Source organism: Tasmannia lanceolata, unplaced genomic scaffold (assembly GCF_043159265.1).
Source record: "Tasmannia lanceolata isolate RefF3 unplaced genomic scaffold, GAP_Taslan_0.1 ptg000019l, whole genome shotgun sequence".
Classification (NCBI taxonomy): Eukaryota; Viridiplantae; Streptophyta; class Magnoliopsida; order Canellales; family Winteraceae; genus Tasmannia; species Tasmannia lanceolata.
In genome coordinates, this window is record NW_027518696.1 from 2007485 (window position 1) to 2021266 (window position 13782).

Here is a 13782-nt window from a genome sequence, read left to right on the forward strand (position 1 = left end):
ACTTTTGACAGCAGTTTAAATAATAAAAGACAAGCCGATCTTGTGCAATTATCAACACAATGTAATGCCAGTATCAGTAGCTCGAATAATTGATTTTTGTCATTTTTGGTTCATTATCGAATGGCTACGATTATTTGATTACAGATCCTTCTAAATGCCAAGCATTATTTATTTGTGGTGGCCCACCTCCCAATGGCCCCCACTATCAAACAATAACTAACCAATTATTTGGACCTACGTGGCACTCTAAGTATTAAATACTCTTAATCCCTTGTTTAACCCCCTCTCTCTCTCTCTCTCTCTCTCTTTCACACACACACACACACACACACACACACATGTTTCAGTCGATTCTCCTTCCTTTAAAACCCCCAGTTCTAATTCCGGGGATCTCTCGTCGGATTCCGGCGTTCCATCGCCGGAAAACCGAACCGTCCATCGCTTTGGCTCTCAGAATCTGCAATCAGAAGCAGGTTCCCGAATCTCATGGCTCGAATTCCATCCTTCTTGGACAATCTTTGGTGCCTTCTCCAACTACGCATTTGGCTAAAAGTCTAGGGTTTCGTCCCAGCCCAGAGCTAGGGCTTGTTTCCCTCCTTTTCGTTATCTCTGCGGTAATTTAAAAAAAAATCTATCTTCCAAACCCTAGATCTTTGTATTTCTTTTATATCACCTTAATATTAGATTCTCCAAACCCTAGGTCGGTGCATTACTTCTTTCATATATTCATGAATTCTAAGACTTTGTTGTTTTTGATATTTTAGGGTTTTTGTGTTTTTCTTTTTTAATACGAGAAGCCCATGATAAGCCTATCCTGGGTCCCACCTGCTTGACATTCTTGTGATCTGGACCATTTATTTTGTGGGTCACCTCCTGAAGATCATATGACCAGAAAATTTGAACTCATAGGATGATCCCAGCTTCCAATCAATGATTTAAAAGTGGGCAATTAAAAAGAAGAACATTCCACATTCACGTTATATGATTGAATGTTTAGCATTTAGAAATATTCAGAAAAAAAGAAAAAAAAAACTGGAAATGTTAATAGAAGTGTGATTTTTCATTTGAGAGTTGCTAGGAAGACATGCCGGTGTCAGGATGTTCTTGACATCCCTTCTTATTGTGTCATGTGTTTAATTATACATAATGTTCAATTTTTCATGACAAGAAAGCCCTTATATTTTTCCTGAAATGTTAACTACCTCTATCTTTTTACATGTGACAACATTATGATGGATGTTGTTGAACTACCTCGACACAATCATCTCTTTGTATTGTTTTCATTTCTATTTTATGTCATCTAAAAGTCAAGGGCTCTCAGATGGAGAATCTGGTTCATGGTGACAACATGTCAAGCTTCTCATAGTATTACTGCTTTAATCATTTAATTTTATGTTTACGTCCATGTTATGCATTTATTTATTCTAATGTTAACCTACATGCTATGGCTTTTTCCTGGACAACAACAAAATAAAAGCTCGATGATCGGTATGCTTGATTGCCAGAATAACCATTAACATTGTATGCATGCATGCATCATGCTTTTATTTATGTATATGCATTCATGTTACATGCATATATGAGGTCACTTTAAAAAAAAAAAATGCATATATGAGGGTTGGCATCATCTGTACCATTTTTTCCCGTTGGACCCACCTGTAGAAATCCCATATCCACTTTAATATGATTCACCTGGCAGTGGCGGCTTTATCGGAGAATTTCCCATCTAAGTAGCAGCTTTGCAAAGAAATAACTCAGCAGTCGCATTGGTAGCGATGAACTCAGCTTTCCAAAGAACATGGGTCCACACTGGAATGCACTGAAATGCCCACTGAATTCTAGACGGATGAAAAAATGGACTATATAGAGATTAGAGAATCCTTTTTGTTGGAAGGGAACAGAATCTCCAAAAGGAAGGAAAGAGAGCATGGAGGGCGGATTTGTTCTAGTTGGCCGACTTGGTATATATTGCAAACTACAGAGGTTCAGTCGGCACCGTGCCGAATATGCCGAATGTCTCTATCATTTTCTTCTCTTCCACTTTGGCCAATAGGAACAAGGTTTTAAATTTCAGATTCGGTTTTGGTCGCCATAGAAAAAGAAATGTTTTCGGTTGCAAAATTTTAATGGGAATCCTATCAAAACACGGAAACATATGGAAACATATGCAAATGATAGAATTTTATGATGAAACTTTAGGAAATGCTATAATAAGTACAAATACACATTTAGAAACCGTCACATAAGCAAGACAACCATCCACAATGGTTTAATAACATTAAACACCTAGTGACATGCCTAGTGACATCCGATGACGGTTGGAGTTGCCTTGCTGGACTTGGTCCTGCTGATTGGTTCATGGCATAGGTCTATGTCTTGAGCTGCCGGGTCTTATGACTTGGCGGATTGGTGCGTGGCATCATCAGGCCTCGCACATGATGAACTTTGCACTAGGCTTCACTGCTCGATGTTCGATGGACTCATGATGCAGGCTGATCACGAGAGCGGGTTCAAAGTTGGGCACGACAAGTCCAAGTTTAGTAGCTTGATGAAAGGCTTGATGGTCGTGATTCGTGAACAAGGTTTTAAGAGGTTCTTGACAAGATCGAGTTTAGTAGCCCGTTGAACAACTTGGGGATTGTGAGCACAAGTGAAGCATCAAGAGGTTTTGAATGTATAGGGTCTTCAGGGCCTTGCACTGGAGAAGGTTGGCCCCTAGCATATGTGTATGCTAAAGCGCTGCTCGGATTTGTCTGCACGAAAAAGAAAAGGGCCGTGATAGTTGTTATTAGAGCAGAATGGTCCACTTGCATTGCGCTACAGACGGTGCACGAGGCTATAACTATACTCCCTCAGCACTGCGACACGTCTTGTGGGTAGGCCAATCTCTAGGTCTTCCATAACTTCGTGCCGGGGTAGGTAGTTTCGGCTACCCTCGCGAGGTGCAAGTCTTGCGGATCAATCCATAGGGCATACTTGCTTCTTGGATGACCAAGCCTTCGAGTTTGGTGGATCGGAATGTGGCTCAATGTCTCATTCATTGGTGGGCTTCAACTATCCAAATGGTCCCTCGATGCGGTGGTATGAGCGCCTGAGTCTTTGGGCTTGGTAGAGCATAGCGTGGCTGTATCTGGCCTCCCTTCTATGTGATTGGAGTTGCCTTGCAGGACTTCCGTCCTGCAGATTGGTTCATGGCATAGGTCCATGCCTTGAGCTGCCGGGTCGTCAGACTTGGCAGATTAGTGTGTGGCATCATCATGCCTCTCATAGGATGGACTTTGCACTATTCTTCATGTCCCAGTGTTCGATGGACTCGTGATGTGGCTCAGCTATCCAAGCCTTCTTGGATGACCAAGCCTTCGAGTTTGGCGGATCGGAATGTGGCTCAATGACTCATTCCTTGGTGGGCTTCAGCTATCCAAATGGTCCCTCGATGTGGTGGTATGAGCGCCTAAGTCTTTGGGCTTAGCAGAGCATAGCATGGCTAGACCTGGCCTCACTTCTAGATGGTTGGAGTTGCCTTGCGGGACTTCGGTCTTGCGGATTGGTTCATGGCATAGGTCCGTGCCTTGAGCTGCCGGGTCGTCAGACTTGGCGGATTAGTGCATGGCATCATCATGCCTCGCATAGGATGGACTTTGCACTAGGCTTCATGGCCCGGTGTTCGATGGACTCGTGATGCAGGCTGATCATGAGAGTGGGTTCAAAGTTTGGCGGATCGGAATGTGGCTCAGCTATCCAAGCCTTTGAGTTTGGCTGATCGGAATGTGGCTCAATGCCTCATTCCTTGGTGAGCTTCAGCTAACCAAATGGTCCCTCAATGCGGTGGTATGAGCGCCTAAGTCTTTGGGCTTGGCAGAGCATAGCATGGCTGGACCTAGCCTCACTTCTAAATGGTTTGAGTTGCCTTGTGGGACTTTGGTCTTGCCGATGGGTTCATGCATAGGTCCGTGCCTTGAGCTGTCGGGTCGTCAAACTTGACGGATTAGAGCGTGGCATCATCATGCCTCGCATAGGATGGACTTTGCACTAGGCTTCATGGCCCGATTTTCGATGGACTCGTGATGCAAGCTGATCATGAGAGTGAGTTCAAAGTTGAGCATGACAAGCCCAACTTTAGTAGCTTGATGAAAGGCTTGGCGGTTGTGAACAAAGTATCAAGAGGTGCTTGACAAGAACACGCTTAATAGCCTGTTGAACAACTTGGAGATTGTGAGCACAAGTGGAGCATCAGGAGGGGTTGAGTGTGTAGGGCCTTCAAGGCCTTGCACTGGAGCTGGCCCTAGCATATGCGTATGTTGGGGTGCCGCAAGGGTTTATCTGGACAAAAAAGAAAAGGCTCGTGACAACATGTTTGATAATTCAGTTCATACCACATTTCACATGTAATTCATATAAATATCTATACATAATACATACACTACATTCCACATGCAATTCATATAAGTATAATCATGTAATGCGTATTGACAGAGGATACCACTGATATACTTAAGATTTTGGTTTCCGTATGCGTTTCTATTTCAGTATGCATATCTGGGGGGTGGAAACAGAAATATTTCGGTCGTTTTGTTTCTGTTTCGGTGGAAATTTAAAATCATGAATACGCGTTAAACTTGTACTATCAGCTTTACTGGGGAACCATTACAAAAAGCAGCTTTATTGGGGAATTTTCCATGTAAGTAGGAGTTTTCCAAAGAAATAACTTAGTAGCCACATTAGCAGTGACGGGCTAACCCATGGTTACTCACAATCTTTTTTTTTTCTTTGCTTCACCCAATCATAACCACCATCATTGGTTACTCAATAGTCTGGTAACCATTGTTTATTCAACAGTCTTCCGCCAGCGTCTCTTCGTTGGACATCACCCATTTCTCCCCTATCGGGTATGCTTTTAGTGAAAAGCATTCCATGTTTTTTGGGATAAGGAAACCTGCTCAAGGAGTACCTTTTAAAGAAACAATCAAAGTTGAAACCCACAAGTTTGCTAGTTGGATTAGAGTTACAGAAGAAGGGAGGGATTGATGGCTTTGTGTTCACTGAGGGATCTGATAAAGGATGAGAGAAGTACTCCTCTCAATGAAGGTAAGTTGGCGTTGAAGGGAATGTCCAGACAAGCAATAAGTGCTTGGTTATTAGCCTATCAGTTCTGTCAGGCATGCCGTCACTTCCATTCAAACCGACAGATACTGGATTCAAAATGATACAAAGATTTGATGCGTATTCCCCAACCTTAGCATTAATCATTCATAAAAAAAAAAAAAAAAAAACCAAAGATTGGATGAGTCCCATGTACATATTGCACCACTGGTATTCTTATTGCACCAATAGTCGATAAGTTTTGAACCCTGGGAGGTGCTTGGATGCTCCATACCTTGGCTAGTTTGGTGTGCTTATGACTCAAAATGAAAGATCATTCAAAAAAAAAGAGAGACTCAAAATGAATATATGGATTCTCTTATTTAAAATCCGTTGTAGGATTTTGTGGATGGTTTATTCTTGATTACTTTGCCATTGCTTGCTGGTTCTCATTCTTGCTTGTTTGAAGATTTCTTTGCAGCATTTACAAGATTTTCTTACAGTTCTTTCTTTCAACTTTCAAGTTGTATGGGCTTGTAGCTCAACGGTTGAAGTTTTGTTTCTCAACCTTGAGGTCTCAGGTTCGATCCCAGCTTACCGATCAGGGGAAAAAAATCCAAGTTGTATGGGGCCAAAATCACAATTAAGGGAGATTTTCTTTGTTTTCCTTTTTTGTATTTTATTATTTTTTTGATATGGTTAGGATAAAAGATGTGTCAAAGTAGCACCAAAGCATCGAGGATTCCAGGAAGCCTTTTTTTGTTGTATTATCTATTAATGCCACGCTTTAATTCTAGAGTTTTGTCATGAGCCAGCATTTTGAATCTTACCTGTATTTTTGATAAGGGTTCGCTGATATGTCTATTCTTCGGCTGTTTATTTTTGGTTTAATTTTTGTTCATTGACGTTGAGAAGAAAAAACAATACAGATATTGTATGAAGATGGATGCCTAGATTTTTCTGTTTTAATCTGTCCCGACCTGACATGAGTATTTGTGGACTTTAAGGCAGCCCATATTTTCAGAATCTCTGACATGAGTATTTGTGAATTTTAAGGCAGCCCATGTTTTCAGAATCTCTTCATCCTCTCTAGTAGAAATCAACAGCCCACATTCCATAGTTGATAATCTAATTCTAATTGTATACATTTCAAATGTCTAAGTTCCCCGTTCCCTCTTTCCTAATCAAAAGTTTTTGTGTGTTTCTGTTATGAAAATTTTCCATTGATGATTACCATATCCCATAGTGTTCGAAATTGCCTGAACACGTGCATGTGTATTAGACTATTACCGCCTACTTGCTCTTGCATGTATGCTTTTTTTTTTTGAATGGTAGCAATTTCATTGAAGAAAAAGGAAGACCGAGTTTGTCACCCCAAAGAGTATAAACCCAAAGAGTACAACAGGAAAAGAGAAAATGTACAAAAGATGCAAAGGGGGATAAAAGCTATCAGGGAGGAAGAGAATCAAACAACTCTAACCCCTCCCTTCCAACCCCTTCCTGGGCCAATCTGTTGGCTACACTGTTAGCTGATCTTCTGACGTGATTATAGACGATTGATGAATCTCCTATCCGGTCCTGGATTTCATAAAAAAAAGAGCACAAATCGCCACGGTGGAACGACTGCCCCTCTCAGCCAACGGATCACATTCATTGAATCTCCCTCTAAAATCGTCCTATTCATTAAGGCTTGGTCTAAACATTTTATTCCTTGGTATGCTGCTCTTACCTCCATCTCGCTTGCGTCCGTTGTTCCTATTGACCCCGAGAAGGCCCAAATGACGACTCCACTTGAGTCTCTCAAGACTCCACCAATACCCGAGGGACCGGGATTACCCACACTTGGACCATCAAAGTTGATCTTGACCATTCCATCTGATGGAGCCTCCCATTCTTGGACTATCAATGATTGCCTTTCCATGCTAGAACAAACCTCCTTCCAACCCTCCCATAGTTCATAGGCCGAGACAAATTGGAAGGGGGGCAATTACCGAAGCAATACCTTTGACATATAAGAAATAGGGAGTTTTTGCAACCCCCCAAAGATTCTTGCATTCCTCTCCTTCCGTAGGACCCATAGGGTTGCTAGTAAACATAATTCCCAAAACACATTTCTTCTTCCCTGGCACCCCCGCCCAACCTTCCACAAGCTCGGATAATTTGAATGGGAAAACCCACGATACACCAAACCTAGATAAAATGCAACCCCATACTGCTCTAGCTACGTTACAATGCATAAACATATGGTCTATGGTTTCTCTTGCTTCCATGCACAACAAGCAATGGTCTACCAGCCACATCCCCCTAACTCGTCTGAATCCTACCTCTGCATGCCGCCCAGCTGAACATGCACACTCTTGGTGGAGCCTGGATCTTCCACACTTTTACTTCAATGGAGGATATAGATGAAGGCACAAGATGGCTGTAGAAGGATTTGACTGAAAATACCCCACTAGAGTCTCAGATCCATATCCTTTTGTCTACCCCTGTCTGCTTGATGTAGCATGCTTCTAATATCTCCAGGAGCCTTTCCAAGGATTCCAATTCCCTGTCAAAAAATTTCTTCTAAAGCTCGGTTTCCAAAACACACTGTTCCCACTTCTTTTGAAACAGTCCTTCACAAAAACATCCATATGCGCCGCTACTTGAAACAATCCTGGAAACATTTCCTTCAAGGGAATAGCAGAACGCCAAGCCTCTTGCCAAAATATGACCCGATTACCCGAATATACTCTGAATCTCGTGCCCAAGTTGAACCGATAAGATATTTCAAACTCTTGCATGTATGCTATTCCATTTTTTCTTGTAGCTGCTCTATGTGTGTCACCATTTTGTTTACTAGTCTCTCTTTTCACTTAAAAATTTCAGAAAGCAATGTTATAAAACCATTTGCTGAATAACTTCATTGAATGTAGTTGGGTTCCCTAATATTGTCAAACTTTCTAACTCGGATTAGTATGCAGGCTGTTGGGGCATTTTTCTCATTGGCCATTATTTCCCTTCCAGCAATGAATGTAAGGAAATAAATGACTTTTCATTTCTTCTCTTCATTTTTTCTCATGAGAAGGAATCCATTGCCTTGGTTTTGATGCTGTTGCAGGCTTTAAGAAGATTAGCAGTTTCTATGGATAAATTGTCTAAAGTAGTTTCAGAAGAAGTGCCCGGAACCTTGTCTTCTTTAAAACTCTCTGGTCTGGAGATTAATGATTTGACTGACCAACTTAGCAATCTCAGGTAAAACATGCAGATATAGTGGTTGATTCTCTGTGCTCTGAAGTACTAGGAATTACATTGAGGGCATCTTTTTGTGGATTTTGAAGGCAAAGAACATCTGGAATCCAGTACGGGATAAAAGAAAGGGGTAAGCCAAGATCTAGTGGCGGAAGAGGTGACCCTATTATGAACTAATTCCCCATCAAGGTAAACGGTGAAACTGTCATTCTGTAAATGGTTAAGTGATGTGAAATTTTTAATCAGAAAGTTGTTGCCACTTAGATATGTTCAGCAGAGTTCTTAGGAACTATCCATGTACAATTTTAATTACCTGTAGATAATGTCATTTTCTTGGCATCGTTACCATGCTTATCTGACCCTACCACATTTTTGGAGACTGTCATTTGTTTCTTTTGAACTTCTTATTGATTATTTTAGTTCCTCTTTTTTCGAAGTTTCTTGATTAGAGAAAAAAAGAAAAAGAAATGAACACTTTCATTGCATAATATTGATATTCTAATCGCTCTCCAATCTCTACTTGACTTCTCTTAAATTAAGTTATATTAGGTTTTGATTCCATAACATGACTTTACAAGCATAAAACAGCGAGCTATGATATGATGGTGTGAAAAGGAGTAGTAACATAGGCTTTCATTTGGAGACTTAATAGACGTCAATCTGGCTTTCCATTCCACTTATTTGGATGTTTATGTTTGCACTAGATATGTTTGGTTTGGTTTGCATATGGAGATTATGATAGCCTTTTCTTTTCTTCATGTGGCATGAATGCATAATAATTGTTATATTTATGCGTCGAATTTATTCCATGTATATTCCTTTTTTTTTTAATGGCTTTCCATTTATATTCTTATGGCCACTACGATTACAATATGGGCCAGAAAGGCCCTTGTTTGAGGTCAGCCGTGCATGGGGTGGGGTGTGTGTGCTTAACACTTCTTCAGCCACCTCCAAGTAGGGGATTGGGAATAGCGCCTTTGCAGAACAAAATAGTGATATTTTTGTTAGGGATTTGCTAGCGTCCATCGCAGAAGGCATTTCGCGGATGGTCCGTTGCATCTGACACAGCCACAGAGGCTCACTTTTCAGAAGACTTTGTCTTCATTTACAAGGCGGTTGCTGTCAGATGCAACAGAGCATCCATGAAATGCCTTCTGCGATGGACACTAGCAAATCCCTTTTTGTTATGTTAAAATAACATAGTTTCCATGTTTGGGCGGAATTGTTAAATTAGGATTAGGGTTGGGTTGTTATATGATATATTGATTATAGACCATATCTTGTAGTTTTGTAATGTTCACATATTTGGTTATAAATCATGTCTCGCAGTTTTGTAATCTTTCCATATTGGTTGTAGATTGTATCTCGTAGTTTGGTAATCTCGCATATACTGGAGGATCTTGAGATTGCCTTTGCATGTGAATGTAGTCACAGAATGTGACGAACCATGTAAATCTCTTGCTTTCTTGATTGGTGTTTTTCATCTAATTTCTCCATTTATCTGCAATTCCATTGATACCCTAGATTGACGTTTCACAACAAATTGATATCAAATGGTTGGTTGGGTTTTGTGGGGGCTATCGTTGGTTGGGTTTTGTGGGGGCTATAAAAGTTTTGAAAGCGAGGTTTGAGGTGAATAAATTCGACGAGAAAAATAACTTTGACTTATGACAAGTCAAGGTTTGAGATCTGCAGATCGAGCAGGGTCTACACAAGACGTTGAAGAACCTTAGTGATATGTTGGTCTATGATTGGAAAGGTACGATTTAAGGGCTTTGAGTGTGATCTGCTTATGTCTAGTGATGTGCCGTATAATGTCATAAACTGTGTTGCCAGCGAACAAAGTTACAGGTGGGAGCAATTGTGTCATCGACTGATGGATCCTAATTCTGATTTGACACAATTGTGGCATATGTATACAAGCCATACGAGTGATTGCGCTTTGACAAAGATGAGCAAACATGGTTTGCTCTATTGAGATAAGGCTAGGAAGTTGGACTTCTATGAGCATTGCATGTTTGAGAAGCAATGCAGGGTGAAGTTCAGTATGACTGGGCATGACATGAAGGGTATGCTTGAGTTACCGGAAAGTTCCTAATTAGATGGGAAGCTCGCTTCTGAGGCTAAGTTCTCGCTTACCAAATATAAGGGAGCAAACATGGTTTGCTCTATTGAGATAAGGCTAGGAAGCTAGACTTCTATGAGCATTGTATGTTTGAGAAGCAATGCAGGGTGAAGTTCAGTATGACTGGCCATGACATGAATGGTATGCTTGAGTTATCTGAAAATTCCTAATTAGATGGGAAGCTCGCTTCGGAGGTTAAGTTCTCGCTTACTAAATATAGGGGAAGTGCGCTTCCCATATGCTTCCTATAGGGGTGCAACTCGGGTCGGGTTGGGTCGGGTTGAAGCCAACCCGAACCCAACCCAAAACTCTAAATTGTCAACCCGGCCTGGCCCGCCCCGATCCGATCCAACCCGACCCGACCTGACTCTCTACCCGATGAAGGCTAAGCCGACCCAACCCGAAAAATTAATATTTCAACTTGAACCCGACCCGATTTTCCAATTCGGGTCGGGTTGTGTCGGTTGACTCTGTTATGGTGAGTTTTTTTAAAGGGTTTGGTTATGGTGATATCTTTCCCCATTAGGTTTTTATGTTCTAAAAAAACAAAACAGAAAATGGCATTTTTTTTAAAATGTCGGGTTTTGACGCGGATCGGGTCAACCCGAACCCGCCCCGATTCGGGTTTTCCTCAATCTGAACCCGAACCCGAACCCGACCCAACTCAAACACAACCAGACCCGTGATTTTTTTGGGTTGAACCCGGCCCGAGTTGCACCCTTAGCTTGCTACGTGTTTCCTCTTAACTAAGAGTACGCTTCCTATTTGAGTGATTATTTTTTTCCTAAAAGTATATTTTCTCCTTTTGATAATGACGAAAGAGAATATTTAAAATGAGTGCATTTAAAACTTGAAAACTTGCTACAAATGAAAATGTTGTGGATTATTTTCCAAAAAACTTAATATTAAATATACATGGAGAAAACATGTGAAACTGTAAAGTCATAAAACTTGCAATTTTAATTAGTCGTGAAGTCTTCCTTTTGGTTATGATTCTTATCTATATTAATCCTTCCTCCCTAACCTACCACAATCCTATTGTTTCTATTTACTTCTTGCTCGCTTCCAATGACGCTTCTTACATGCTTCATGTTGATTTTCAATGATACTTTCGACACATTTTCTCTTTATTTTATTTAGATCTTAACGCTTCCCACATTTTCTAATTTCTGAACTCCTCGCTTCACTCTTTATATCTCTTCTCGCACTCACTTCACACTCGGGCAACTATGTGCTTCACTACATTCATTTGGATCTATGAGGTGTCCCTCTAGAGTTGTTTTGATAGTGGGATCTTGATATTTTGTGTTGTTTGTAGACGACTTCTCAAGGTCTGAATATATACCTTGCAAAGACAAAGGACAAGGGCTTCGTCACATTCAAGCAGTGGAAAGCTATGGTTGAGAGGCATACTAGGGAGAAACTGAAGCGATTGAGGTCTGAGAATGATATTGAATTTCGTGAAAAGAAATCTGAGAAGTTTTGCAAAGATGAAGGCATTGTTCGACACCTCTAATACCAACCCTCCGCAAGAGAACAATGTTGAAGAATAGGTAAATCAAACTCTCCTTGAAAACGCACGTTGTATGTTTTCAAATATTGGCTTGTCAAAGGATTTTTGGGGAGAAGCAGAGACCACAATCTGTTTCTTGGGAATAGATCTCTTAAAACTATCAGATGCAAGACTCTTGGGGAAGCATGTATGGTAATATTTGTTTATTATACCTTGCTTATGTTCATATTAAAGATGCTAAATTAGATCCTATACTGAATAAGGGGGTGATGTGGTACAATTTTTGGTGTCTTGTCACTCAAGTTTATGATTAGAGGAGATGCAACTTTTCATGAGCTTGCTATACTGCATCCAGAATGGTGAAGAGGAAGATAGTAGTATAGATGATCTAGTGGAGGTACCATTAAAAAAAAAAAAAAAAGATCTAGTGGAGGTGGAGTCTGACACTCCTAGTATGGAGTGAAAGAAGAGTCTTCTAAGTCTTTTTATGATACTGAAGCTGTCTCAATTGAAGAGAAAGTTGAGCATGTGCAACAGCATCAACTACCTGAACACAGTAAACTCATTGGAACAATTAAGATATCTTTTCAGATATGGGTTTGAAGATATGGTAGTCCCCTTCCCTTTTAAAGAAGCAACGAAATGTAAAAACAGTGGTTAGTTGGTGACCACCGTGAGTGAGGAAATGGACTCTCTTTAGAGAAATCAGAGCTGGGAACTTGTTAATTAACAGAAGTATGCAATAGGTTGCAAATGGGTTTAGAAGAAAGAACTGCTAGACCTGGTAAAGATAGTTTTGAGGTTCTATTGGTTGCTAAAACTTGCGTACAGAAGGTGTGTTAAGAACGTGAAGGTGTGTTAAGAACGTATTCTCTCACTGGTAAAATGCACTCCCACTGGTGTGTTAATAGCCATGATTAAGTTGTTTGACCTTGAATTAGAACAACATGATGTCATAATTTTAAATTTCGGCCTCGACCCACTCTGAAAGAACATGGAATCGGTGTCGGTCACGATTTTGGTGAAATTTTGAAATTTCGGTCAAATTTCATTTTTAAAACTTTTTTTACAAAATTCGGTTAAATTTCGTTTTTTAACTTTTTTTTTTTTTTTTCCAAAATTTCCGAAAAACCGAATTTTTTTAACATAATTTTGCCGAAACCAAAAAATTTCACCGAAACTGACATTTCAATCCTTGCATGATGTCAAGGCAAGCTTCTTACACGGTGACTCAGAGGAGAAGATGATCTACATACATCAATTAGAGGGGATTCAAGATTCGAGACAAGGAGGATCATGTCTACAAGAAAAAGATCTCATGTTACGACTTAAAACAGTCTCCTAGGCAATTTGATGCGTTTATGATATGACGTACCTATACTAGAAGTGAGTATGATTAGTGTGTTTATTCTAGAAAACTTGATGATGATACTTTTGTCTACTTTACTTTTTATGTTGCCAAGTGAGCCACCATTGGGATTCCTTCAGCTTTTTGAGGTCTGGGGGTGATGGTTGCCAACGAAATTTAATTTTCTTTGGACCTTATGAAATTTCTTTCATTTTCTTAGAATTGTCTTATCTGAGAGAGTATCCACTGAATTCTCTTCTACACGATGCCCAACCAATAACCTTTACATATTCAAAGCCACTGATTTGAGTGGGTTGTACCTATTGTGAATGGTACCCTTATTTCTGCGGGTGCAACTTGGGTCAGGTCACGTTGAGCTTTTGCTAAAAAATTGAATTGGAATCAACCCAAATCTAACCTGATTTTATGGTAAAAGCTCAACATGAATTCCCAAAATCCGACTTGAGTTTGGGCCGTGGCTCATTT

At 40.4% G+C, this 13782-nt stretch overlaps 1 protein-coding gene across 3 annotated transcripts; it reads left to right on the top strand.

The window, feature by feature from the left end:
- Positions 1-312: 312 nt before the first annotated feature.
- LOC143853356 (uncharacterized) lies at positions 313-13498 on the top strand. Of its 3 annotated transcripts, none has more exons than XM_077363104.1 (5): positions 313-614; positions 8043-8093; positions 8180-8313; positions 8400-8498; positions 13150-13498. In XM_077363104.1, exons 1-4 carry the CDS (start codon positions 339-341, stop codon positions 8485-8487), a joined length of 549 nt encoding a protein of 182 aa, XP_077219219.1. In that variant the 5' UTR covers positions 313-338; the 3' UTR covers positions 8488-8498; positions 13150-13498. The 3 variants fall into 3 exon arrangements, with proteins under 3 accessions (XP_077219219.1, XP_077219218.1, XP_077219220.1); XM_077363103.1 differs by lacking the exon at positions 13150-13498 and adding an exon at positions 11754-12228 and having other exon boundaries at positions 8400-8499; XM_077363105.1 differs by lacking the exons at positions 8043-8093; positions 13150-13498 and adding an exon at positions 11754-12228 and having other exon boundaries at positions 8400-8499.
- The last annotated feature ends 284 nt before the right edge of the window (positions 13499-13782 follow it).

Bases quoted from the DNA above. Each gene is read 5' to 3' on its own strand.
- LOC143853356 (XM_077363104.1), top strand. From the start codon at position 339: ATGTTTCAGTCGATTCTCCTTCCTTTAAAACCCCCAGTTCTAATTCCG. The intron at 615-8,042 runs GTAATTTAAAAA...ATTAGTATGCAG, and splicing joins TCCTTTTCGTTATCTCTGCG to GCTGTTGGGGCATTTTTCTC. The intron at 8,314-8,399 runs GTAAAACATGCA...TGGATTTTGAAG, and splicing joins GACCAACTTAGCAATCTCAG to GCAAAGAACATCTGGAATCC.